General features: G+C 46.8%; 1 protein-coding gene across 1 annotated transcript in view; it reads left to right on the top strand.

Moving 5' to 3' along the window:
- The window catches only part of CNTNAP5 (contactin associated protein family member 5), a 461,788-nt gene that overhangs the window by 386,623 nt on the left and 49,875 nt on the right, over positions 1–25,290 (top strand). Inside the window, exons 18-19 of the mRNA XM_075933060.1 lie at positions 11,230–11,469; positions 14,382–14,606. Of these exons, the coding sequence (XP_075789175.1) occupies positions 11,230–11,469; positions 14,382–14,606 (465 nt within the window). The remainder of the gene's footprint in view (positions 1–11,229; positions 11,470–14,381; positions 14,607–25,290) is intronic.

Here is a 25,290-nt window from a genome sequence, read left to right as displayed (position 1 = left end):
AACATGTACGTGGGATGAACCTCAGTCATATAATTCCTGGGGTTAGGGAAACAGATTAAGGTGGTGTTAAGCCACCTTTGTGTTCCTTGTCTGAGTCCATGGCTGTCTAGGGAATGTGCTCAGGGTACCATTTGTGGCCACTTTCAAGTCCCCTTTATGCTATCAGAGTGTGGTAAAGGGAAATCAGTATAGGGAAGAACCAGGCCCTGTATGCATGTGCACATGTCGGTTATCACACTGAAACTAGGTTCAGTACAGCATTTCTTCCTTGCCTCCACATTTTCTAACTGCTGTCAGTTCAATTCCGCACTACCATCCTTCATGTGTGTCTGATTCAGATAGCAGCTGCCCAAACAGCCTGCTGAGCTTATATCTGCCAGGCACTGCCTGGCCCTGGTGTGGTTTCTTTCCTCGGGTATTGTCCCGGGAGGTGTGAAGAGAGGGAGTCATATACAAGCCTTTATTTGACTTGGAATTCCACTCACTTACTTTATATGAGAAATTGTTGAGTTCTGGTGGATGGGCCCCCCCAGTCCATCAGTCAGTGAGTCATGGAGGTGTGAGGGGGTGTACCAGGCAGAGGCCCAGGGTTGTAGGCCTCAAGCTCCTACCTCACCCCCTCCCAGAAAGGAGCAGTGGAGCAAAGCCCTCCAACTCGGCTAGAGAGGCTGCATGGAAGGAAGCCAATCAGGGAAAGACTGTAGGGAACAGCCAATCAGGGGGTTTGCAGACCCATATAACGGAGTTGCAGTCCAAAACGGAGTCAGATCCTCGCTGAAGGGAGCTGTGGTAACATGGGCAGCTCGGTCGCTGTCAGGGAGTGGAAGAGCAAGAGAAAGCTTCTGGCTGGCGGCTGAACACGGTTGCTGTGTGCCCTGAGGTAAGGGCGGACTCTTGGTGGAGGTGCTGGAGGTACCAACATAGTGAAGAGCCAAAGGGAAATGGCTCTGGGAGATGTGACCCTCTGGGGCACATGGCATTGGCCACTGTAGGAGGATGGGATACTGTACAAGACGAACCATTGATCTAACCCAGTCTGGCTGCTGTTTCATATTTGGGTGTCTGCTATTCATAGGTCCCTGGTGTGGGACAGAGGTGGTGGCCAGGCATTGGTCCTCCCTTCCTGCTGGCCGCAGGGACGTGGCCAGGCCTTCAGAGAGGAGACTGAAAGCTACTGAATAGGGTCTGAGATAGAGAACCATTAGGAGTCTATTGAACTCTACTGCAACCTTGGAAAGGGGTCTGAACGACTTGGCAGCCCAGCTGGAGAAATGGGGCCAGTCAGACCCAGAGAGAACAGAGACCTGGTGTCCAGGGAATACGGCTCAATCGCTGAGACTATGCAGACTGTTGAATTATTTACCTTGGAAGGGGGTCAGTTGGGTGGGCGTCTTTCTGCAGAGTGTGACTCAGCCCTCTGCAATTAGAGTGAAGGCTCTTAGACTCAGCCAGGGGATCTGAATGCCGTCAGACCTTCTCGCCCAACTCCCCCATTGCTAGACAGTACACATCATGAATTTTAAAACACTGGATTTATGGCTTTGGGGCACAGGGCAGGAGGGAGGGCTCCTTGTATCTCCTCCAGACCCTGATAGAAAGGCAGCAAGAGGAGAGGGTGCGTGTTGTCGTTTGGATTAACCGATCAGCCCGGGTTCATCGTTTAAACGACTATGCGCTAACTTCCCTGCTCCAGAGATGGTGTCTATGGAGAGCTGGAGCAAGTATAGAGTTCAGACTCTGAATAAATGTAGGCACAGACTTAGGCTTTGGGTTCAAACTGCGGCAGACCTAGGGGTTTTGAAGCGGAGAGTGGCAAAACTGGAAAATAATCCGTTACTATTGTAGAATAGTAATAGAAATGTAGCCGTGTTAGTCTGGTGTAGCTGAAGCAAAATACAGGACTATGTAGCACTTTAAAGACTAACAAGATGGTTTATTAGATGATGAGCTTTCGTGGGCCAGACCCACTTCCTCCAGAAGTGGGTCTGGCCCACAAAAGCTCATCATCTAATAAACCATCTTGTTAGTCTTTAAAGTGCTACATAGTCCTGTATTTCCCTTCCTATTGTGCATTCGTGCTGGAGTGGGAGGGGAGGACACAGAAGAGGCTCAGGATTGGAGTGCCAAATCCGAACCCTGTGACCCCACACCACCTACCAAAAGTGAAGGGATTTAGAGTCAAGTTTTCTGGTTATGTCAGTACAATTGGACAAGGCACCGGGGGCCTGACAGCACTAATCCCTCCTCATTCGGACATTTCTCATGAACGCTGCGTAATAGGGGAGGTGTAAACAGATCTGGGGTTATCTGCGTGGCACGCTGTATAAGTTAGCTAGCTAGTACCACAAAGAGACACTGTCTCAGCTGCGATGGCTCTATAATGAAAGGTCAATTCACGTACAAAGCGTCAGCACGCACACGATATGCGGCACGCTACTGATGTGCGTAGGCGTTGTCAGTCAGATGCGTCTCAGCCCCTCCGTGTTGAATTGTTCGCACCGCAGGAAAGTCAGAATCACAAGGGCTGGGGCTGCAGAGGATTTCTAAGGCAACGTGCCAGCTCCCATTGAATTGCAGTGGGAGCTGGGAGGCTCTGATGGCGTTAGCGTCCTTTGGAAACCTCAGCCGGGGAGACTCCTGTGCACTTGCATGTACTCAGCTCCAGGGTTTTCAGACATGTCACTGAGGGAGCAAAGGGCAAACACAGCACGAGCTGACAGGCCCAGCTGGGTGAACAGCACTAAGCTTTGCACGGGGGCTGTGAAAGGTCGTACCAGCTCAGTGTGTGCTCTCCAGAGAAGGGAGGTTGTTCCTACCAGGGCGACTGGTGAGGAGGGACACGAGGGGCAGCCCGCTGGCCATGTGGCCAGTCTCCCCACACTGCTCCTGGCTCAGGGAGAGCTGGGACAAACCCCTCCTTGCCCCTACTCTGCCCTTCCTTCCCCCTGCTCCGCTGCTGCCTCGCTTCTTCCCCCCTGAGTGATGTGGGCCAAGGGGCTACCAGGCTGGGGTCTGGTGCCAGCAGCAGGGGTTGTACCCTACCCTCACTGGCAGCGGCAGGGGGAATTGGAGCAACATGCTTGTAGTTTGCTCTGCTCCCTCGCTTTGCTCCCTGCCAGCGAGTGCAAGCACGGTCCCGCCCTCTCCCCTGAGCAAGAGCTGGGGGAGCAAAGTGAGTTATGGCTACGTCGTGTCGCTGCCAGTGAGTGGGGGTGGGGGAGCAAACTCTGCTGCCGGGGCCAGGCCCCTCACTAATTCTGCTGGCCTCCTGCTCCTCTCACCCATAGCATTGGCGGGCACATGCCCCCCTGCGTAGCCCCGGGCTCCTGCTGTTCCACAGTCCCTCCCCACTATTCAGGAAGAGTAAAGTGCTCTCATCCTGCTGTCTCTGAGGTCATGCCTGGCTCAGAGCAGCGCAGAACTGGCAGAAGATAGGAGGGACCTAAGCGTTCTCTTTGCATTCCTCTCCTCAGCTGCAAGCCTTTCACTACCCGTCCAAAGAGGTTAGAGAGAGGCTGTTCTCAGTGGTGACAGATGTCAGAAGGAAGAGCCATGGTCTCAGGTTGCAGTGGGGGAGGTCTAGGTCGGAGATGCTCAATGACTTCTTTGTTTCGGTCTTCACCGAGAAGTCTGGTGGTGTGCCTAACGTAGTGAATACAAGCAGAGAGAGGGTAAGTTTAGAAGATAGGATACACAAAGAACAAGTTAAAAATCACTTAGGAAAGTTAGATGTCAGCAAGTCACCAGGTCCTGATGAAATGCATCCCAGGATACTCAAGGAGCTGATAGAGGAGGTATCTGAGCCTTTAGCTATGATCTTTGAAAAATCATGGCAGACAGGGGAGATTCCAGAAGACTGGAAAAGGGCAAATATTGTGCCCATCTATAAAAAGGGGAATAAGAACAACCCAGGAAACTACAGACCGGTCAGTTTAACGTCTGTCCCAGGGAAGATAATGGAGCAGGTAATTAAGGAAATCATATGCAAACACTTGGAAGGTAATAAAGTGATAGGGAATAGCCAGCATGGGTTTGTGAAGAACAAGTCATGCCAAACTAATCTGATAGCTTTCTTTGATAAGATAACGAGCTTTGTGGATAAGGGAGAAGCGGTGGATGTCATATACCTAGACTTTAGTAAGGCATTTGATACGGTCTCGCATGATATTCTTATTGATAAACTAGGCAAATATAACTTAGATAGGGCCACGATTAGGTGGGTGCATAATTGGCTGGATAACCGTAGTCAGAGAGTTGTTGTTAACGGTGCTAAATCCTGCTGGAAAGGGATAACAAGTGGAGTTCCGCAAGGGTCTGTTTTGGGACCCGTACTGTTCAATATCTTCATCAATGATGTAGATATTGGGATAGAGAGTACGCTTATTAAGTTTGCAGACGATACCAAACTGGGTGGGGTTGCGACTTCTTTGGAGGATAGGGACATAATTCAAAATGACCTTAGCAAGTTAGAGAAATGGTCAGAGGTAAACAGGATGAGGTTTAATAAAGAGAAATGCAAAGTGCTCCACTTAGGAAGGAACAATCAGTTCCATACATACAAGATGGGAAGCGACTGTCTAGGAAGGAGCATGGCGGAAAGGGATCTAGGGGTCATAGTGGACCACAAGTTGAATATGAGTCAACAGTGTGATGCTGTTGCAAAAAAAGCAAATATGATTCTAGGTTGTATCAACAGGTGTGTTGTAAGCAAAACTCGTGAAGACATTCTGCCACTCTACTCTGCACTAGTTAGGCCTCAGCTGGAGTACTGTGTCCAGTTCTGGGCGCCACATTTCAAGAAAGATGTGGAGAAATTGGAAAGGGTACAGAGAAGAGCGACAAGAATGATTAAAGGCTTAGAGAACATGACCTATGAAGCCAGGCTTCATGAACTGGGCTTGTTTAGTTTGGAAAAAAGAAGATTAAGGGGGGACATGATAGCGGCTTTCAAATATCTAAAAGGGTGTCACAAGGAGGAAGGAGAAAATTTGTTCCTCTTGGTTTCTGAGGACAGGACAAGGAGTAATGGGCTTAAAGTGCAGCAGGGGAGGTTTAGATTGGACATTAGGAAAAAATTCCTAACTGTCAGGGTGGTCAAATATTGGAATAAATTGCCAAGGGAGGTGGTGGAATCTCCCTCTCTGGAGATATTTAAGAACAGGTTAGATAGACATCTGTCAGGGATGGTGTAGACGGAGCTTGATCCTGCCTTGAGGGCGGGGGGCTGGACTCGATGATCTCTCGAGGTCCCTTCCAGTCCTATTATTCTATGATTCTATGATTAGGAAAAACTATTTCCCCAGGAGGGTGGGGAAGCCCTGGGATGGGTTCCCTAGGGAGGGGGTGGACTCTCCATCCCTAGAGGTATTTAAGTCCCGACTTGTCAAAGCCCTGGCTGGGATGATTGAGTTGGGGTTGGCCCTGCTTTGGGCAGGGGGTTGGACTCAATAGCTCCTGAGGTCTCTATCAGCCCTAGAATTCCATGATAAGCAGGGAAAGGAACCATTAGATTCAAATCAAATCAAGTGCAAATGTTCTGTTCCAATTAAATGCATGGCTACAAATCAGGGAATAGCTGGCTAGGCATAATTTATGGTGCCACAAGACTGCTTCTTTCAGCATTTTGGCTGGAGGCTACTGAGTGGAGCTTGTAGTTTGGCTGCATCCTGCCACCTTTTCCCCCTTGCCCTTTTGATCCCTCCGCAAGAAGATAAAAGCATGAAAATGAAATGAAAAGAAAATGAGAATCAGCCTTGGCTACACACACACTTTTCTGTGTCTATATTATGAAAAGAAAGCAGCCCTCCAACAGTCATTCATTCCACTACATCCTACCTACTTCCATCTCCTGACAACAAAAGAAAACACCCTTTGTTTTTCAAACAAAGCCCCGAACTACTAACCCTTGCAGTATGTTAAATCATTTAGCCAGTTGTGCCACTCTATTGATTTGCACTGTGTTTTACTGCTGAATCATTTACATGAGCTCTCTACCACCTCTAAAGCCTCTCCCTGGCTGTTCACAGCTGCTGAGTAAGACCCAGTGGCATAAACCTGTTGCCACCAGCAAAAGTTGTTCATTTCATTGTTGCGTCCATTCTCAAAGTGTTTCCCAACGCCCTATTGTTTGCAGGTGTGAATCTCGTGCTCATATCCCTTGGCAAGAGAGAAAATTCTGTTCCTATGCCTGAAGTCCAAAATACCATGTAGGCCATGGATGGATAGTTTTCACAAAGCTATTACTCATATCTGAGCCTTTATCCCTTATCCTCAATGAAAACCTATACAACACCCTCAAAAGATGAACGTGCAAGCTGAAATTGCCAGACACTAAAAATCATGAACTAAATGAAGGCTCTGAGTTTATTGCTTTTAGGTAGAGGGCAGGGGTCTCCTCATATCTCCTTCAGAAAAATCCTTTCACCTCTTCCTTCCCTTGAGACAGGAGTGTCTGTAGGAAAAACACAAGGAGGCAAGAGTGACCTAGAGCTCAGGAAGTCGTCTTGGTTCAGTTCCCGGGGCTGAGTCTAAAATGCACCCTAGTGGTGATGTGCGAACGTGTGAAGAACTCGATATTCTCCTCTCTGACAGAGTGAAGACATGTTCCTTCATGTACCCCACCTCTAAAGCTGGAAAAGTAGTTCTGGAGCAGTTTATCTCTGATTTCCCCATGAAGAAAAATCAGCATTAACGTGGTCTTTTTCCCATCTTGTGTTGTACTCTGGGGCTGTGTCTACACTGGGCCACTTATTCTGGAAAAGCAGCCGCTTTTCTGGAATAACTTGCCAGCTGTCTACACTGGCCGCTTGCTTTTCCGGAAAAGCAATGACGATCTACTGTAAAATTGTCAGGGTTTTTCCAGAAAAACTGTGCTGCTCCCGTTCGGGCAAAAGTCCTTTTCCGGAAAAACTGTTCCGGAAAAGGGCCAGTATAGACAGCACAGTAGTCTTTTCCGCAAAAAAGCCCCGATTGCGAAAATGACGATCGGGGCTTTTTTCCGGAAAAGCGCGTCTGCATGTGCCACGGACGCTTTTCCAGAAAAAGTGCTTTTCCGGAAAAGCATCCTGCCAATGTAGACGCGCTTTTTCCGGAAATATTTATAATGGAAAACTGTTCCGTTTTAAGCATTTCCGGAAAAGGGTGCCAGTGTAGACATAGCCTGGGGGAGGGATAGCTCAGTGGTTTGATCATTGGCCTGCTAAACCCAGCGTTGTCAGTTCAATCCTTGCAGAGGCCATTTAGGGCAAAAATTTGTCAGGGATGGTATTTGGTCCTGATATGAAGGCAGGGCACTGGACTCAATGACCTTTCAAGGTTCCTTCCAGTTCTAGGAGATAGGCAGTCTCCATTAATTTATTTTAACTGCAGGGTTATAGTAAAAGGTATCCTCTTGTTATGCTTAAATGTGTGTTTTTCATATTGTGAATCCAGAGTAGGGGAATACAGTCTGTCAACAAGGAGAAAGGCTGGCCATAAAACCCACATCCCAGGAGAGTTTTTAGTACAGCCTTTAATTGCTAGAGGTGGTCTTACCAGATAGAGTAATACCATGTATGTTGGCAATAGCATATTGATGCACGGAGGGACAATCCTAGTCATTAGATTTTTGGAAAGACATAGCAGATCCATGGAGGCTGAAAGGCATAGTCTTGAATTGGAAGAGCCCAAAGGGGAGGAGAAAGCTTTTGAGTCACCTATGAGGACCATTTTGTTAAGCTGATAGTGCTTAAGTGTTTTGCCTGTCCCCCCTGCTCTAGTTCCTCATCTATCCTTGGCACTAGGTAAGTGTTGAATTCTAAGATGTAATTTACCCATCTAAAATCAAAGCAGAACAGATCCAGACTGTATGGTTCGGGAATAAGAAGCATGGGGCTTCTCCATTCACTTTGATTCCACAATTACCCCCATATCCAGCGTGGCTTGCACGTCTTCTCAGACTGTCTCCTGCATCCTCTCTGGTAGTGGTTACCCTGACCAGTTTGTCCAGGATAATTTTTGATGACATGGGGCCAACTGTTCTTCCTGGATGGATGGAGATTGTTGTTGTGAAGACACTGGTTTCTTTGCTCGGGAAGGAACGTTTTGCCCCCAGTACTGTTGTGAGTTCTTGGACCCAGGATACTTGGGAGCCCTAATTTAGGTTCAATCACAAAGGGAGTTATCAGCAGGGTCTCCCACGTTTTTCAAGGATTGAGAAGATTCACATGATAGATTTTAGTACACCAGCCCGGCCTGCCTGTCACAGGGCCATTAATTTAGAGTTGGTTGAGGATAGTAGCAACGGGACCTGGTTGCCCAGTTAGAAAATCCATAGTGGTGCTCCTCTCTTTCTTTCCTGGCTGTATTGGGCCTTTCTCAAATTCTCTCTGCCAGTGTTGTGCATCTCTTGGTCTAAACTGATGATGCTAGGTCTTTTTGGGAATATCCAAGTACTCCAGGATGGCGGTTTTCTCTTGTTTATCGTCTTTTGCTTTAAAATCGGATTGCAGTAGACTTCCAGGGCCCAACCTGACAAGTATGGGCCCAGAATCAAAGCCTGTTTTTCTGGGAGCCACGGGGTGGTTAGTGCCACATGCTCAAATGCAACTTGGGTGGCTCCGTGGTCATCATCCAAAGCCATGCTGGTTGATGGAGGAACCCCTTTGGAAGAGACTTGACCTGCTGAAACTCCATGGACTGGCGCTCTGCGCTGTATCCTTTCCTTTTGAAATTCCGGCTGCTGGGCCATCCGTTCCTACCACAGCTGTTGGTGCTGGGTGGTCTGAACAGGCTGCTATTGGAACTGCTCCTGCTGAATAAGTTGCTGGTGCCACTTCTCTGTTAACCTCTTAAACACCACACTGCTTCCACTTTGGATGGAGCCGCTGAGTTCCATTCCCTCTAAAACTTTTTAAAAAACCTTGTATCAGACGTGGCTATGCCCACTTTCTCTACCATTTGGCCTCAAGACCCCCCCACCAGACTTAACTTTTGGTCCTTTATAATGTCCTTTTCCCCTGCCGGCAGACACCCAGGGGTCACTTCAAGCAAACAAATGCAAGAACAGTTCTCTCCCCTCCTCAGCAAAGAGGGGAGTCCATAAGAAAACAAAGAGAAGTGAGGATGACCTGGATTTCAGCCTATCTTCCTAGGTCCGTCCTTTGGGTTTTGCGTTAGAAATGTGGGTGTCTTCTGTGGGCATGGAACTGAAGCATAAGCCCCATTGAACAGGGATTTGGGCAAGGCATAGGTCCCAGTAAACACAAACAACCAAATTCTCATCCTTAGAGGCATGCTGCTTTAAAATCCGCAGGAGCCAGTGCTTGAGCGTTGGAGGAGAGAGAATTTGGTCCAAAGAAAAGTCTGTAAATGTTTGTTCTCTTCAGGAAAATGCCGTTCTCATCTGGAGCATAATGAAAGATAAAAAGCACATAAAATCAATCTGTCTCTCAGGCACAGTCACTCTGTAGAGAGCTAAATTATCCCTATCAAAATTCAGAGCCAATGGATTCCTGGCATTAATATGAAGGAGAGCAAAGCATCAGCCAATACAGTCGAGGGATGGATAGGGTTTTTCTGGGATTTCTCTTCGCCTCCATGGCTCCTTCTTGATTTGAGGCAGCATGACTTCAGTTGAACAGCATACAGCAAAACAAGCACTGATCTCCAAGAAGCCCCTCCCAAAAGGGTGTTATGATGTATTCTTCTCTCAAAATTTTCAGCTGACCTTGTAGCATGGCACCAACATCTACCTGTGAGTAGGTTTGGGGAAGTGACTTCTTTCATGGCCCTTAGTTCAGAGGTATGTCGCCAAATGACCAAAATTCCAGAGCAAGAATAATCTGTCGGAAAAGGATATTTTGCTTTTGAAACAGAATTGGTATCTGCAGCATCAGTGAAGATATGAGAGAGCTGCAGAAGTTTCAGGAGTAAAGTAGTGGAAACGGCTGGACAGAAACTGAAATAATAAATGGAATAGTATTACTATGAGCCATTTTTATCATCATTGGTAGCTGATATTAATGTCGCAGACCACTTCCCAAAGGACACCTGTCCTCATTACAAATGTGGATCCTCGTGGATAGACAGAGACTGTTAATTTAGACCATAGATCAGGGGTGGGGAACCTAAGATCCAGGAGCCGCATCCAGCTCCCCCCAGCATTGGGGAGCCCATGCTGGCTCTCCAGCTCCCCTCCCCCACTGCCCTTCCCCTGTAGTCTGGAGTATATAAAATCTACCAGCTTGGGCCCCTCTAGGCTCTGTTGAGTGAGGGGAATGTGAGGAGTGTCTTTTCCCCTCTCTGTAGGCAGCCATGTCCATGAGGGTTGGGGGGTGTCTTTCTTTTTTTTTTTCTTGTTTGTTTGTTTGTTTGTTTGTTTCTCACTTGTGTGCGGGCCCTGATGGATTTTTCTGTGGGTCAGTGGCCCAGAACTTTTAAAAGGTTCCCCACCCCTGCTGTAGATCATAGAAACTGAGCTGCCCTTCCCCCCCCCAAAGATCTTGTTTTCCCTTCGAGATTTAATCATGTGTAAACTGTTTTAACACCCAAGTTAAACGACATGATTCTGAGTACAACTGCTTTGTCACTCACACAATGAAACACCCAGGTTCAGTATCATGGCTACCAGCCACTCTGGTCTGATTAGCATCTATCTAAGACTCAGAGACACCACACCAAATCTGACTTGTTCCTGTGTGTGCTGGCCAGCCAGTATCCTGTCAGTTAACACCACTGTCGCTAGTATAATATTTACCGTCTATTATGTGTAGGACAGTAGCACCTGGAGGTTCTAGAGGGTGTGATATGTATCAAAGAAGACAGGCTGTGCTGGAAGGTGCAGCCTACATGCCAGGTGGGATGAAACAGGCACAAGGGTGAGGTAGGAGAGCAAAGTAATAAAATGCCGAGAGCTTAAGCAAAGCAGCCAAAGTCACAGTTCATCATCTGCTTAGCCAACAGACAACAAAAAGTCCAGTTTAAACCCCACTGAAATTTCCCAGGGAAGATTAGATCAGGGAGGATCCAGTGTAAATGGAAGTTTACAAGGGACAACACATTTTCTATTGAGGTTTGAACTTCAGTCTCTGAGGCTTTCCCCTGGCCATTGTGTTCCCGCAAACCATCCACTTACCAATTGACTGCAGGATAATCACTGAGTGTTAGGACCCTGTGGCGGTGCTGGCGTTTCTTTGCCGATGTGTCCCCGGAAACAAAACCCGCATGTTTCTGTCTCTCTCTCTTCCTCAGGCGGAACAGCTTCCCGACAGAAGGGGTTCCTCGGATGCATCCGCGCTTTACGTTTAAATGGGCAGACACTGGACCTGGAGGAGAGAGCTAAAATGACCCCTGGGGTCAAACCTGGCTGTCCAGGACACTGCAGCAGTTACGGAAACCTCTGTCACAACGGAGGCAAATGCGTGGAGAAGTCCAACGGGTATTTCTGCGACTGCACCAGCTCTCCTTACGAAGGGCCCTTCTGCAAGGAAGGTAGGCAGCATGACGGGTCGCGTGCCTTCTCCTCGCATCTTTTGGCAACCTCTGTGCTTCTAAATCCCTACAGGTAGGAACTCTCTCTGGTCTGGGACTGTCTGATTTGGCAGGACCAGGGATGCTACCGGACCAGAGAGCCCCAGTGGCTGGGAGTGTGCTCTGGCCCGGAAGCCAGGAGCAGAGTGGCTAGACGCCAGGGGCAGAAGCGGGATGGCATCCAGGCCCAGAGCCACGGCCAGCAGGCCGGTCCAGAGCTAGGAGCATTCCTAGGATCAGGGCAGGCCTGGGAGCATTCCTGGGGCTGGGGGCTGGAGCCAGGAGCATAGTCAGAGGGGGATACCAGTGGCTGGGATGCTGGGAGCCCTCTGGGAGAGCCCAGAGGCTCTCCAGCATCAGGGAACCAGAACTTACCTCCCCTGGTCCAGCAAACTCCCTCATTTGGGACGGGTTAGTTCCCAAAGGTGCCAGACCAGGGAGCTCCAACCAGTACTACACTCAACCCATGGATTTATCCCTTATCGGTTTCCACTTGAGTATAGCTCAGCTCGTCAAAGTTTGCCCAATAGAGAGGTAACAGCTCTATGTGACCAAGATGTCACATTTGACCTCCACTGTAGCCTCAGATATTATATGCTGGGCTGGTAGCATATCCATGGTTAAGGATGCCTGACACTTCCCATTGTAAGACACTGTTCTTAGTTGCTTATAACATTGCTAACATTAAACATTTAGACTGAATTTCTCCATGACAGGCGTCTTCCTTAGGCTGATTATGTTTGGAAAATTTCAGCCAAAATGACATTGTTTCTTCTAAGAAGGAAGTTAGAGCAAATACATGGTCTTGCCTGAATTAAATAATTCTTGATGCTCTTTTTTTTGGATAGCTCTACTGCCCTCATGCTTTGGAGCAAGGCCTTGACATTTAATAGGCAGGGGGCCTTTTGCTGTCCCTAGGAAAATCCATCCAAATGTGGCCAGGTTTTAAGCCTTGGAAAAGATGCAGTTTGTACATGCTCAGTAGAGACGTTTTTAACAGTAAATTCCGAAGATTCTTTCGACAGCACATTGCAAGCCTGAGTAGATTCTGCATGTGCTGTCCCCACAGAGTCCCTGTTTTCCCATGCAAAAACTAGTATGTGACCTTGTAGGTAAAGACCATGTCATAATGAATATGCGCAAAGGGGTTAAATTAAGGTTGCCTGGCAACCTTAATTTTAACATTTCCTAACTTTTGAGTTCCTGATGCTGTGTGAGGTTCCTGGAATCAGTTAAATAGCTTCCTGATGCCTATATTTAGTAAAAATACTGAATACGAGTTTATTGTTGAGAATGTTGTTAATCGTGATAAAAATTAAACATCGGAGCTGTGTCTACATTGGCAAGATTTTGCGCAAAAGCAGCCACTTTTGCGCAAAATCTTGCCACCTATCTACACTGGCCACGAGTACTTGTGCAAGAACACTGACATTCTAATGTATAAAATCAGTGCTTCTTGCGCAAATACTCTGACGCTCCTGCTCAGGGATAAGCCCTCTTGCGCAACTGTTCTTGTGCAAGAGGCCAGTGTAGACAGTGTAAAATGGCCATTGGAGCTTTCTTGCGCAAGAGAGCGTCCACACTGGCACAGTTGCTTTTGTGCAAAAGCACATCTCTTGTGCAAAGGCACATGCCAGTGTAGATGCTCTCTTGCGCAAATATTTTAACACAAAAACTATTGCGTTAAAAGTATTTACGCAAAATCTTGCCAATGTAGACGTAGCCTCGGAGACACGGGAGCTGCCTCTTTAAAGCCGGAGAGGTGACATGGTGAGGGGGCTTCTGGGGGCATGTGGCTGCGGCAAAAGGAGGCTAGTTTGGGGCTATGCTGCACTAGAAGGTCTCCACCTGTAGTAAGCTCTTAAAGAAAAAGGTTGAGTTCCCAGAGCAAAGCAAGTGCTCCTGGAAAAGCTGAGTCTTGAGGTCAGTGGTGCAAGCCCTGCAACCTTACTAATGTTCTTTTGACATAGGGGTGTGTATGTGTTTGTGTGTGCATAGTATATACTCACCATCCAGGCAGTTCTTAGGAAAAAGAGATTTGGGTGAGAGTATAATGTACAGGGAGGTATAGATCCCTTAACCAGTTTTTTAGCAAATGCTGGCAGTCAGCAAAAAGAGCTGATGAAATGTGTGTGAGGGGCAAAAACGGATTTGTAATCCACCCTAATCTTCCTCTACTTCCAAATCACAGCCAGGCTGTATGTGAGGACATTGATTTTGGCTGCCTCCCCACTGCCATGTGGAATCACTGAATACGATTCTCATTTGGTGTAAATAGCTTAGATCTGTGGAATTCAGTGGAACGATGCCCACTTGTGTGACCTGCAGATCTGGCACGAAGGTTGCACAAGACACACTGAATAAACACCAGGGTGCTGTTCCGAGGTGGGTGCACCTTCTATGGGCTTTGGGAAACTATCGTTAGAATCAGCCTACGACTTCCCAGTGAATAAGAGAAGATGTCACCCTCTTCTACTGCTGTCATCTAAGTATGGGTGTGTCTAGACTACAGGGTTTTGTCGACAAAAGTTGCCTTGAACACAGAACGGGATTCCAGTTCAGCTCTGCTCTCTGCTTGTAGTCTACGTGTTCCCAGCTCTGTGCATGCTGAGACCCTACTGTGGGGGGGACGGAGGGGTGGAGAGGGGACACCCTGGAAGGAAGTAGGAAGTTCTCCCAACATGCCGCAGTGTGCAGTCTACAGCTTGGAGTTCCCAGGGCTTCTCCTGAAGCATACTGGACGTTGGGCTACACAAAGATTTGGGGTGGGCAAGTATTGCAGGTTGGCAGCTCTGCTTCAGGCCTGTGTCCGAGTGTCAGATGTGAATGGGCGCCATCTGATCTAGATCCCTTGGTTTATGTCTTCTTTCCAGAAGTTTCTGCGGTGTTTGAAGCTGGCACCTCAGTGACCTATATTTTCCAAGAGCCTTATCCAGTGACAAAAAACGCAAGCGTTTCATCATCGGGCATTTATGCAGATGCCACCATGTCCAAAGAAAACATTGTGTTGAGTTTCCTGACAGCACGTGCTCCGAGCCTCCTGCTCTACGTCGATACCTACTTTCACGACTACTTGGCTGTGATTCTCTCCAAAAATGGTAAGCATTTGTGATCGGCTACTGGCTGAATGCCAGCATGACCTCATTCGGGGATACTGTGTGGAGACAGTGCTTGGTTCAGGGCTGCTCTCCACTGGATTCTGTGGCTGCAGCTTTATCCATTTCAGTTCATGTCCGTGGTCTTCCCTCTTGGTTATATCCACTTTGTTTGCATTCAGTGCCTCACTCACGTACTCAGTCCTTGAAGAATCATGTTGCTGAACCTTAAAAGTGCCTTGACTTTCATTCAGTAGCGGTATATGGTAGCTGAAATCCATTAGTCCTACAAGGTAAGAAGAGGAGGAAGTCTGTGAATGTACTTGGCCTATGTGTAGATCGTTGTTTTATCTTTGACCTCCTCTGTTGGTATGTGTATTGCTCCTTCACATGCCCTTTGAACCACCTCTGAGCCTGGCCAGCTGAAGATCAGCGATGAATACCAAATTGAGCAACATGTGAGGTTTTCTGGCTTAACTAGCGAATCCTGTAAAGTACAAATCTAATATCAAATAGAAACTTTTGGGTGAGCTTTCCAAAAGCATCTCAAGGATTTAGAAGCACAAGTTGCATCGATTTTTTTTTTCAGTGGGATTGCTGCTCATAAATACTTTAAATGCTTTTGAAAGATCCACTGTTTGGCCATGTCTGTACTCGGAAACTATTTCAAAATTAGTAAATTCGACTTAATTCCCAATTTAACAAAATCGAACTAGCATGTCCACACTACGGGGAAGCCTCGAAATTAGTCCAAGGCAGGCTCCATTAATGTGAATGTGCTACCTCGGACATATAGCCACAGGAAACACTGGGGAGTAATTAGTTAGAATGACACTGGAGAGTGGTGATAGAAATGTAGCCGTGTTAGTCTGGGGTAGCTGAAGCAAAATGCAGGACAAGGTAGCACTTTAAAGACTAACAAGAGTGGTTATTTTGAAATAGTGGCTATGGCGTGTCCACGCTACCATTATTTCAAAATAACTATTCCGGAATTAGCGTTACTCCTGATAAAAAGCAGGCGTACAGATTTTGAATTCCGTGGCCTGTTATTTCAAAATAGCAGACTTCGTAGTGTGGACGCTCTGCTTATAAATTTGACCTTGGGGGCGTTATTTTGAAATAAATTCCTTGTGTAGACCAGGGCTTAGTATCACAAGCAACTACATAGCAATTTTTGGAACATCTGTAAAGTATGAAGTACCAAAACCTGGGAATTGGTTACAAAGCGTATGTGGGATTCACTGATTACCCATCTAACTCGCCCACTTATACTCTGCTATTTGAAAAATGTCATGTGGACAGAATGTGGAGGGATAGAGCTTTTGCATTAATAGGCTGGAACAGATGTATCTGAGCAAATGATCTGGAGAGCTCTGAAGCTTTGTAAATCCATAAATACTTAAAGGCTCAAATGCCATCAAAGCAAACTAAAGCCTTAGAACCTGAACCTTAGTTACATTATGGTCTCTTCACTCCAGACTGTCAGTGTAAAAGGGGCTCTAAGTGAGTGTCAATATAATTTACACCCATTTAAACTCCCCTCTACACTGCTGCTCTGTCTAGACTAAACCCCTCTGTCGACAGAGAGATGTAGATTAGGCATGTCAAAATTGCTAACGAAGCAGGGATTTAAATATCCCGTGCTTCATTAGCATAAACATGGCCGCCACTTTGTTTCGAAACGGCGCTTTATCGAAAAAACTGGCAGTCTAAGCCAAAAAATGAGGTTTACAGGATCTTTCAAAAAAGGGTTTATTTTTCGACAGATCCTGGTCTAGACTGCCTTTTTTTTTTTTTTTTTTGAAAAAGCTCCGTTTCGGGAAAAAAGCAGCAGCCATGTTTATGCGAATGAAGTGCAGGATATTTAAATCCCTGCTTCATTAGCAATTTTGATGTGCCTAATCTACATCTCTCTGTCGACAGAGAGGTGTAGTCTAGACACACCCTGGCAGAGCTTGTCTGCACTACAGAGAAGATTGACCTTCTGGAGGTCGATCTTCTAGCATTTGATTTTGTGGAACTAGTGTAAACGTCCCAAATGGAAGACTGAGGGCAGCCGCCACTGGCGTCCTGCATTTGTCATTTCTGTGAGGGGTAAGGGAAGCCGATGGGAGAGTGTGCTCCCATCGGCCTCCTGCAGTGTAGACGCTGCAGTGGTTTGACTTAAGGAAAGCCAGATCCAGCTATGCATTGTTTGTAGCTGGATGATGTACCGTAAACCGACTTGTCGGGTTTGTGTAGACCACCAGGCCGCATAGTGGTGTAAATTGGCCTTGGTGTAAATGACGTGGGCTGCACTACAGAATGACTTTGGTATAATTTTGTGGCTCAGGGGGTAATTCACACCCCTCAGTGACGTAGTTATATGGTACCCTTGTAGGCACCGCGACGGCCTCTCGCAGGAATAGATTAACTTACTAAGGAGACAGGAAAACCTCTCTCCTGTCGGCTTAGAATGTCTTCATTACAGCTGTGCCCACGTAGCATTTTAAGTGTAGGCTTCCCCTCTGCTGGGACTCTGTTACTCATGAAACGTTCTGTTCATCACATGCTAATTTAGAGAGCTCCTACCTAATGAGGGCCTGTTGGGTAGGCCCTAGGGCAAAGAATTGGGAATGAGAACACTTACGTTTCCTTAGGGATGGACTTAACAAAAGCAGCCTCTTCTTTTGGATTCCTGAGCCTGCACTTGCGGTTCCTGATTGCTCCAGCTGGAAGGATGGACACCGAGCACTTCCAAAAATAATGTTCCCAGGGGTGCGCCCCAAAACTAGCCATTGTGGAAATGTTACCCTGATCCACCTTGTACATTAATTTATTTGTGATTTAAGGTTCTAGGATCTTCAAATATAAAGTGTGGTGATGTATTATTATTATTATTATTTTATTATAAGAACTAGAGACCACCAAATGGAACTAATGGGCAGCAGGTTTAAAAAAAATAAATAAAAGGAAGTTCTTCTTCACACAGCGTATAGTCAATCTGTGAAACTCCTTGCCTGAGGAGGTTGTGAAGGCTAGCACTATAACAGGGTTTAAAAGAGAACTAGATACATTCATGAAGGCTAGACGCGGATCTGTTGAAAATAAAGCCTCAAAAAAATGAGGTTTACAGGATCTGTCGAAAAAGGCTTTAGTTTTGACAGATCCACGTCTAGACTGCTGGGTTTTTTTTTCAAAAAAATGCAGCAGCCATGTTTATGCTAATGAGGCGCAGGATATTTAAATCCCGGCTTCATTAGCAATTTCAATGTGACTAATCCACATCTCTCTCTCGATAGAGAGGTGTAGTCTAGACACACCTAAAGTAACTTACAGGCTTTATTTTTCACTATATAAAGCTGATGGACCCATTGCATAAGCTAGGGGGATTGAACCTGGGACCTTAAGGGGCTAAACCCATGAGCCTCTACTGCAAGAGGTAAAAGCCAGGTAGTTTTTAGCTAAAGCTGTTGTCCATCAATAGCTATTAGCCAGTCTGGGTAACGAATGGTGTCCCTAGCTTCTGTTTGTCAGAGTGTGGAGATGGATGTCAGGGGAGAGATGGCTTGATCATTACCTGTTTGATTCACTCCTTCTGGGACACCTGGCATTGGCCACTGTGGGCAGACAGGATCCTGGTCTGGATGGGCCTTTGGTCTGGCCCGGTCTGGCCGCTCTTATGTATGGTGCCATAGTCCTCAAGAGCCCTACCCACGGATAAGGACCCCGTTGTTCTATGTGCTGTGGAAACCCAGAACAAAAAGACAGTTCCTACCTCCACAGCTTACTACAGAGATTGACAATAAGCAGCCAGCTGGCCGGATGCAGTTTGCCAGGGTTCTCCACTGGTGGGACACCAGACCCTTTATGTCCCTGAAGGCCCACGGATACAGCTGCTCACAGCTCCTATTGGCTGCACTTTGCTGTTCCTGTCCAATAGGAAGCGGTGGCCCCCAGCCTGACCAATGGGAACTGTGAGCATGTGTCACTGGACACTCAGGTAAATAAAGTGTCTGGCAGCTCCCCAGTGGCTATCCTGGGTGAACCACGTCCAACCTACCTGCCATTTATTGCCCACCGCTGGGCTATGCAGCCATTTTAGGGAGAACTTGTTTCACTGACTCTGTTCACTTCTGTGTCGCTCTGATTGGCAGGCCGACTGCGGCACTCTCCACATCAAATCATTTCTCCTTTTCTCTTCTTTGACTTTTGCCCCTTGTTTGATCAGTTTTATCTCTTAGCCCTTTTTTTTCAGTGTCGTTGCAATGAAACTTATACCAATGAAAATAACATACAAATTAAGTTTTCCTCTTCTCACAGGTGTGTGCTTGCTACCAAGCTACTGAACTAACACAGTCCTCTGCAACGATAAAAGTGCTTGTGACTCCTTGTCCATGACTGGTTCTTTCTTGGGGATATCTGCCATACAACGCACTGTGGGGTGGAGTCAGATGGTCCCTGTTGGATAACTTCTTGAATCGAAGGCCTTTGCCTTGGTTAATGGGGTCGGGGCATTCACACTTCAGACAGGAGCAGTAACGCTTTTTTACAACAGCTAACCTGTCTGAAAGTCTAATGAAGGTTTATATTCCATTGAAACTTTGCACAGCGCAGGCTGCAAAGTTAATAGGAATTGATAAAAAATAATGAATAGTCTTATCTAATTCTTGCAGCATGCTCCATCCACAGAGCTACAGACGAGGTCAGTAGCCTTTATCTCCATTTACCAGTGGGAAAATTGAGACACGGGGTTATTGAAGTGCTTTGTACAAGGTCATCCAGCAGGCTACCAAGAGCACCTAGGTCTGCATAGCTCAATCCACTCAGCAGTACTTCTTGCCCTATGGTAGGAGTGGGCAATAATTTTTGACAGGGGGAGGGGCACTCTGAGAATTTGGAAAGTGGTAAAGGGCCGCACTCTTCTATGGTATTAATGGAGGAGGTGCGGGGTCTGGGATGGAGGTTGGGTGCAGAGGGGAGCTTGGGGTAAGGGACTGGGATGCAGGAGGGAGAATGGGGTCTGGGAGGGAGTTTGGGTGAAGGAGGCGGTTGTGACCCATTGCAGAGGACTGGGGTGCAGAGGTTTGGGATTGACTTAGGGTAGGAGGGGATTGTGATCTGAGGCAGGAGATGGGGGTGCCAGATCTTGGAGGGGGTATGAGTTCAAGGTGAGGGCAGAGGGTTTGGATATTTGGAGTAGCAGGGCAGGAATGGGGGGCAGAGAGTTTGGGAAGGGAGGAACTGGGATGCCAGAGGCAGGCTCTGGCCAGGAGACATACCAGCCAGCAGTCAAACCTGCCTGTCTGCCAAGCTAAAGGCTTACAGAGCTTAAAATGCTTCTGCCTGCTTGACCATGTGTTTGAGTGAGTAACTGAGCAGGAGGGATGAGGGGTTGTGCTTCCTGGCTGCCTGTTAATGCAATAGGCAGATCCCATTGGCCAGTTTCTGGATAGAAACTGGCCAATGGGATTGTGCTGGGGGCAGGAACAGTGTCTGAATCTTCCTCCCTCCCTTCTAGTTTTTAAAGCAAAAATGCCCTTTAGCCGCGTTGCTGAGCAGCAAGCAGGGGAGCCTGACTGGAGTTCCCTACTGCCTCTGCAGGCTGGATCTGGTGGCTTAGTGGGCTGAATCTGACCTGCACGCCATATTTTGCCCAGGCCTGCCCTATGGTAAGATCGTGTTGGAGATCAGAACCTTAAAATATCAGGTGCTTGGAGAGTAAGGCACAGATATGTGAACTCCTGGGCACCAACCATGGCCTGTCTGTTCCAGTATCCTGTCTCCAGTAGTGGATAGCACCTAGGTTCCTGGAGCCTCCTCCAGGACGATAGAATAACCTGCCACCACTGGAGAAAGTTCTTCTTTGCCCTCCTCGCTTAGCGGTTGGCTGAAACCTGAGAGTTTATAGGTAACATTTTCAAAGGCACCTAATGGTTTAGGAGCTGAAGTCCTATTTTCAAAGACGACTTGAGCAATTAGGATCCTAAATCCCATTAACATCCTGAGCCAGATAGCGATGGTGACATCACCAAGGAAATTAGAAAGACCGCAAAACCAGAAACCCAGTAACGATGGGGGATTTCAGCAATTCTCATGGTGGTGGAATCATGTGGCCTCAGGATGAGGATGCAGAGATAACATTTCCTGACACTGTTAGTGACTGCATCTTGACACAGCTAATTCAGAAACCGACAGGGGTAGGCAAGTCGTTATTTAACCCTGAGCAGCATACAGGATCTGGTTTAAGAGGTGAACATGGCTAAGCCACTTAGTAATATAATTCAATTTAGCATCCTTATAAGGGGGAAAAATTACCAAAGAAACCCACTACAGTAGTATTTCACTTAAAGGAGGTCTACACATCAATGAACAGGCAAATTACATAGAAATGAAAGGAGCAGTTACTAGAATGAAAGACCAGCAAACTTCATGGAAATTTTGAAAAAATACCACCATGGTGGTTCAACTAAAAATGCAAAAGCTAAGAATGGGACATTTCTAGCCCACTTAATTAGCTTCATCAGCACCAGTCCTACACTTGACTGGGTACTTCCCCTCCCTCACATTATAAATAATTAGGTTCTGTTATTTCCACACCAGCTCATCTGAAGAAGTGGGTTTTACCTACAAAAGCTCATGATTCTATCTATCTATCTATCTATCTATCTATCTATCTATCTATCTATCTATCTATCTATCTATCTATCTATCTATCTATCTATCTATCTATCTATCTATCGATAATTTATTAGTCTCTAAGGGTGTGTCTAGACTACATGCCTCCGTCGACAGAGGCATGTAGATTAGCCAGATCGGCAGAGGGAAATGAAGCCGCGATTAAAATAATCACGGCTTCATTTAAATTTAAATGGCTGCCCTGCTCTGCCGATCAGCTGTTTGTCGGCAGATCGGGGCAGTCTGGATGCGACGCGCCGACAAAGAAGCCTTTCTTGATCGGCACAGGTATGCCTCGTGAAACCTGGTTTACCTGTGCCGATCAAGAAAGGCTTCTTTGTTGGCGCGTCGCGTCCAGACTGCCCCGATCTGCCGACAAACAGCTGATCGGCAGAGCGGGGCAGCCATTTAAATTTAAATGAAGCCGCGATTATTTTAATCGCGGCTTCATTTCCCTCTGCTGATCTGGCTAATCTACATGCCTCCATCGACGGAGGCATGTAGTCTAGACACACCCTAAGAGTACATCTACACAGCAGGGCTTTAACTTGAAATAAGCTACGCAAATTGAGCTATGTCTATTGCCTCGCTTATTTAGAAATAGCTTATTTTGAAATTAGGAGGGTCTACGTTGCACTTATTTCAAAATAGAGCACTCTTCCTCTGAATTACCTTACTCATCGTACAATGGGGGTTACAGGAGTTGGTGTAAGGAGTCCTCCAGCTCGACAGTATTTCAACATGTAGATGCGGACTATGTTATTTCGAAATAACGCTAGTTACTGTGTAGATGTGTCCTAAGGTGCCACAGGACTACTCGTTTTTAAAGAGACTAACACAGCTAACCCTCTGAGACCTTCCTCTTTTATGTAAGACTTAGGCTCTTGATTCACATTTTAAAAAATAATCTATATCCTTTTAAGTTCTATATAATATAATTTGTGCCTTTTTTCACGATTCGGATAAATATTTAATCCTTTTATGCTCTTGGCATCAGCATCTCAGCCTCAGGACGCTTGTTATAGTCATTTCAAAATTCATCTTTTTCTGGTCATTTTTCAAGGAGCATGAGACCTCAAAGCACCTGCGTCTTGAGACCTGGATGCATTAATCAAATTGCAAAGAAATTCTTGGTGCTATTAATTACCATGTGGGATAAAAATCTGGCATAAAAATCATTCTCCTGCATTATTAAAGGTATCAAAATGGTTTCCATCGATCATTCACCTGATCTTTTGACCTTCAGGGATGACTGGCTAATTGGGCTATATTGTATCCTAAAAGAATATATCCTAAATTAGAGTTGCAGTACAGTAAATGGAGGAAATCTCTGAGTGGATAAACCAATAAGAGGTATTGGTACAGTTTAAAAATATACAACACTCTTCTGTCTCTTTAATTTCCTCTGTCATGCAATTCATGCAGCCAGCAACAAGCACCTGCCAGGAAAGAGAACTTATTTCTTCACTGCATTGCCTAATGTTTAATGTAATTTCCTGAATTTCTGTTGCAAATTCTACCCAATCCCACCAAATAACCAGAACCTAAGCATTATTATCCGTTTGAATCTCACTATTAAAATTGCTCACTTCAGTATGATGAAAGAAGACTTGATAATTCCACAGATATATCCTGTCTCTTACTGTCAGCTACTTAGGAAAGCAAATCAGATGAGAAATATGAACGAGATGAAAAAAAGATATATCGGAAATGTGTCTCCAAACCTTTGATTTCCACTTCGCTTTTTCTATGGGTGCCACATGATTCCTAATCCAGAAAGACAGCCGACATCCAGTGTGAACGTAAATAGAATCTCAAGCTCCATCCCAAAACGATTGGAAATTTATCTGAATTTATTATCTCCTCTCATGACAAACTCAAGAATTTGAGGATTTTTTTTTCTTTTCAGTACTGATTGCTATTGCAGGGAGCTCCCTCTCCCATTTCTCCACTGGCGAGAGAGATTCTGAAACTGTAAAGGAAAGATTAAAGATAGAAAAAATACCATCCGTTAAAGCCCAAAGTCCAACTGAAACCAGCTCGACTCGCTCTTCTGTCAGCACGTCTTTCTTTCCAGCTTACAGGAGCTGTAACTAGTTAAACTCTGTCAGCGAGGGCCTTGAAATCTGTCAAACTTTTTAATAAATGGGTAATGAAAAACTAACCCTGTCAGGTGCATGATCAATTAGCACATTGCAAAAAAATGTCCATGAGACATAAAGCAGACATTTTTGCAAACCTGTTGCTTTTCTCATAAACTAATTGTTCACCCTAACCACCCTCCATCTCAAAGTCAGAAGCAGGCTTGCATGAGCCTTTTATGTCTACCGGCCTCTGCCTTGCAAGCGCGTTTAGTCGCATCTGGAATACCTTTTCCTAATAAAGGTGATGCCATTCTAATGTCAGACTGCAGTAGGTTGGAGTGGCCGTCCACTGACCCCGAGGGGGAGGAGCCCCTCTCTGAGCCTTGGTAGGCAGCACCTGGCCCTAGTAACTCACCTGGGCAGAAGCCAGGAGGCGGGGCCAGGGATATAAAAGTCCTGCCCGAAAGACCAGTCAGGTCCTAGCCAGCAAGGAAGCCAGAAGCCTCCCCAGCACAACCAAGTAAGGAGCTAGACCCTGAGGAAGCTAACGACTGGCCTGGGTCACTAGGCCCACTACTGGAGGACTGCCCGGAGAGTTTGTTTATCTGGCTGGAGGACTCCATATCGCTCTGTCCAGAGGACCTGCTTCGGATCCAGGTACAGCCCGAGGGGGAAAATGGAAACAGCCCAGGGATAGCCGACCTCGGTTAGTGGGTTGCGGTACAGCCCATCGCTGACCCAGCAACAGAAGGTCGGTGTGTTTCGGTACAGATCCCTACTGACCCAGTGGTCATCTCTGTTGCTGTTAGGGGCCTGGGCTGGGATGCAGAGGAATGGGTGGGCCTCCGTCCCCCCTGCCACCCCGCTTTCAGGTGACAGTCTCCCCCATCGGCTGTTCCCGTTCAGCCGCCTGCATCTGCCTGAGCAAGGGGACCCGGCTGGAGCTGTTGCAAATGGGCCTTGAGCTACTTATAAACTGCTTCACTGCTTGCCCCACAGTGAACTAAGGCTTGTGCATACAAACTTTTCCCTGCATCCCCGCCCTTAACCAGGGCTCAGACTTATGACTGCTTCCCGGTACTAACTGTCTAGTTGCCTGTTACCCCTCTTTGACAAAGGGTTGGGCCTGAGGATGTCCTTGGGATATATTGTCAGCTGCCCGGAAAACGACTTTTTACTATAGACGGGGTGCTGTGTAATGAGTCAGAGTGGCCACTGACCCTGAAGGGAAGGAACCTCCCCCCCCCTTCATGCCCCCCTGAGCTACATGGACAAAGACAGTAAATTGAAGGCAAAGGTAAAATAACACCGAGTGAGCACATGCACAAAGCAAGTCAACTTCCTTTGCAAATTGCTAAACCTCCTATTTTTGCATGGATGCATGTTGCTCACTCCTTAGTCTTTCATGATAAGGGCCACCATCAGTCAGGGAGGCTGACAGAATTGCTGACCCCGGGGCAAGGGACCTGGCTTCACTCTGCAGAGAGGGGCAGGCCTCAGGCAGAAGGGACAGGACTGGGGCTATCCTCACTGTGCCAGCACTTCAGTACGGCCTGGAGCACAGTGCCTAGTGCTCTTGGCCATCGTACCACCAACACTAGTGCCTCTCCCACCCCAATTCAAGGTACAGTGGAAAGAGAACACACAGCTAGAGCTCGTCAGGGATTTGAATGTGGGACTACTCCCCCCCGAGCAATATTCCTGCCCCTAGATCATCAATCCAACCATGAAAAGAGCTTTCGATCCCCTGGCATAGGAAATAACTACATAAGCAGAGATGGCGCCCTGCCATAACCATGCTCCACCACCTGGAACATATGATGGCGCAGAGAATGCATTTGCAAATCGATGCAGACAATCGAGACATTGACAAGAAATTTCAATTCAAAGACCATGTGACTAAATCAAGGAGGCATGACTAGCCGGCATCCAAATAGGATTCCCTT

The sequence above is a fragment of the Pelodiscus sinensis genome, chromosome 7, assembly GCF_049634645.1.
Source record: "Pelodiscus sinensis isolate JC-2024 chromosome 7, ASM4963464v1, whole genome shotgun sequence".
In the NCBI taxonomy this organism is placed as follows: domain Eukaryota; kingdom Metazoa; phylum Chordata; order Testudines; family Trionychidae; genus Pelodiscus; species Pelodiscus sinensis.
The sequence above is the reverse complement of the archived record's forward strand: the minus strand, read 5'-3'. Positions and strand labels throughout refer to the sequence as shown.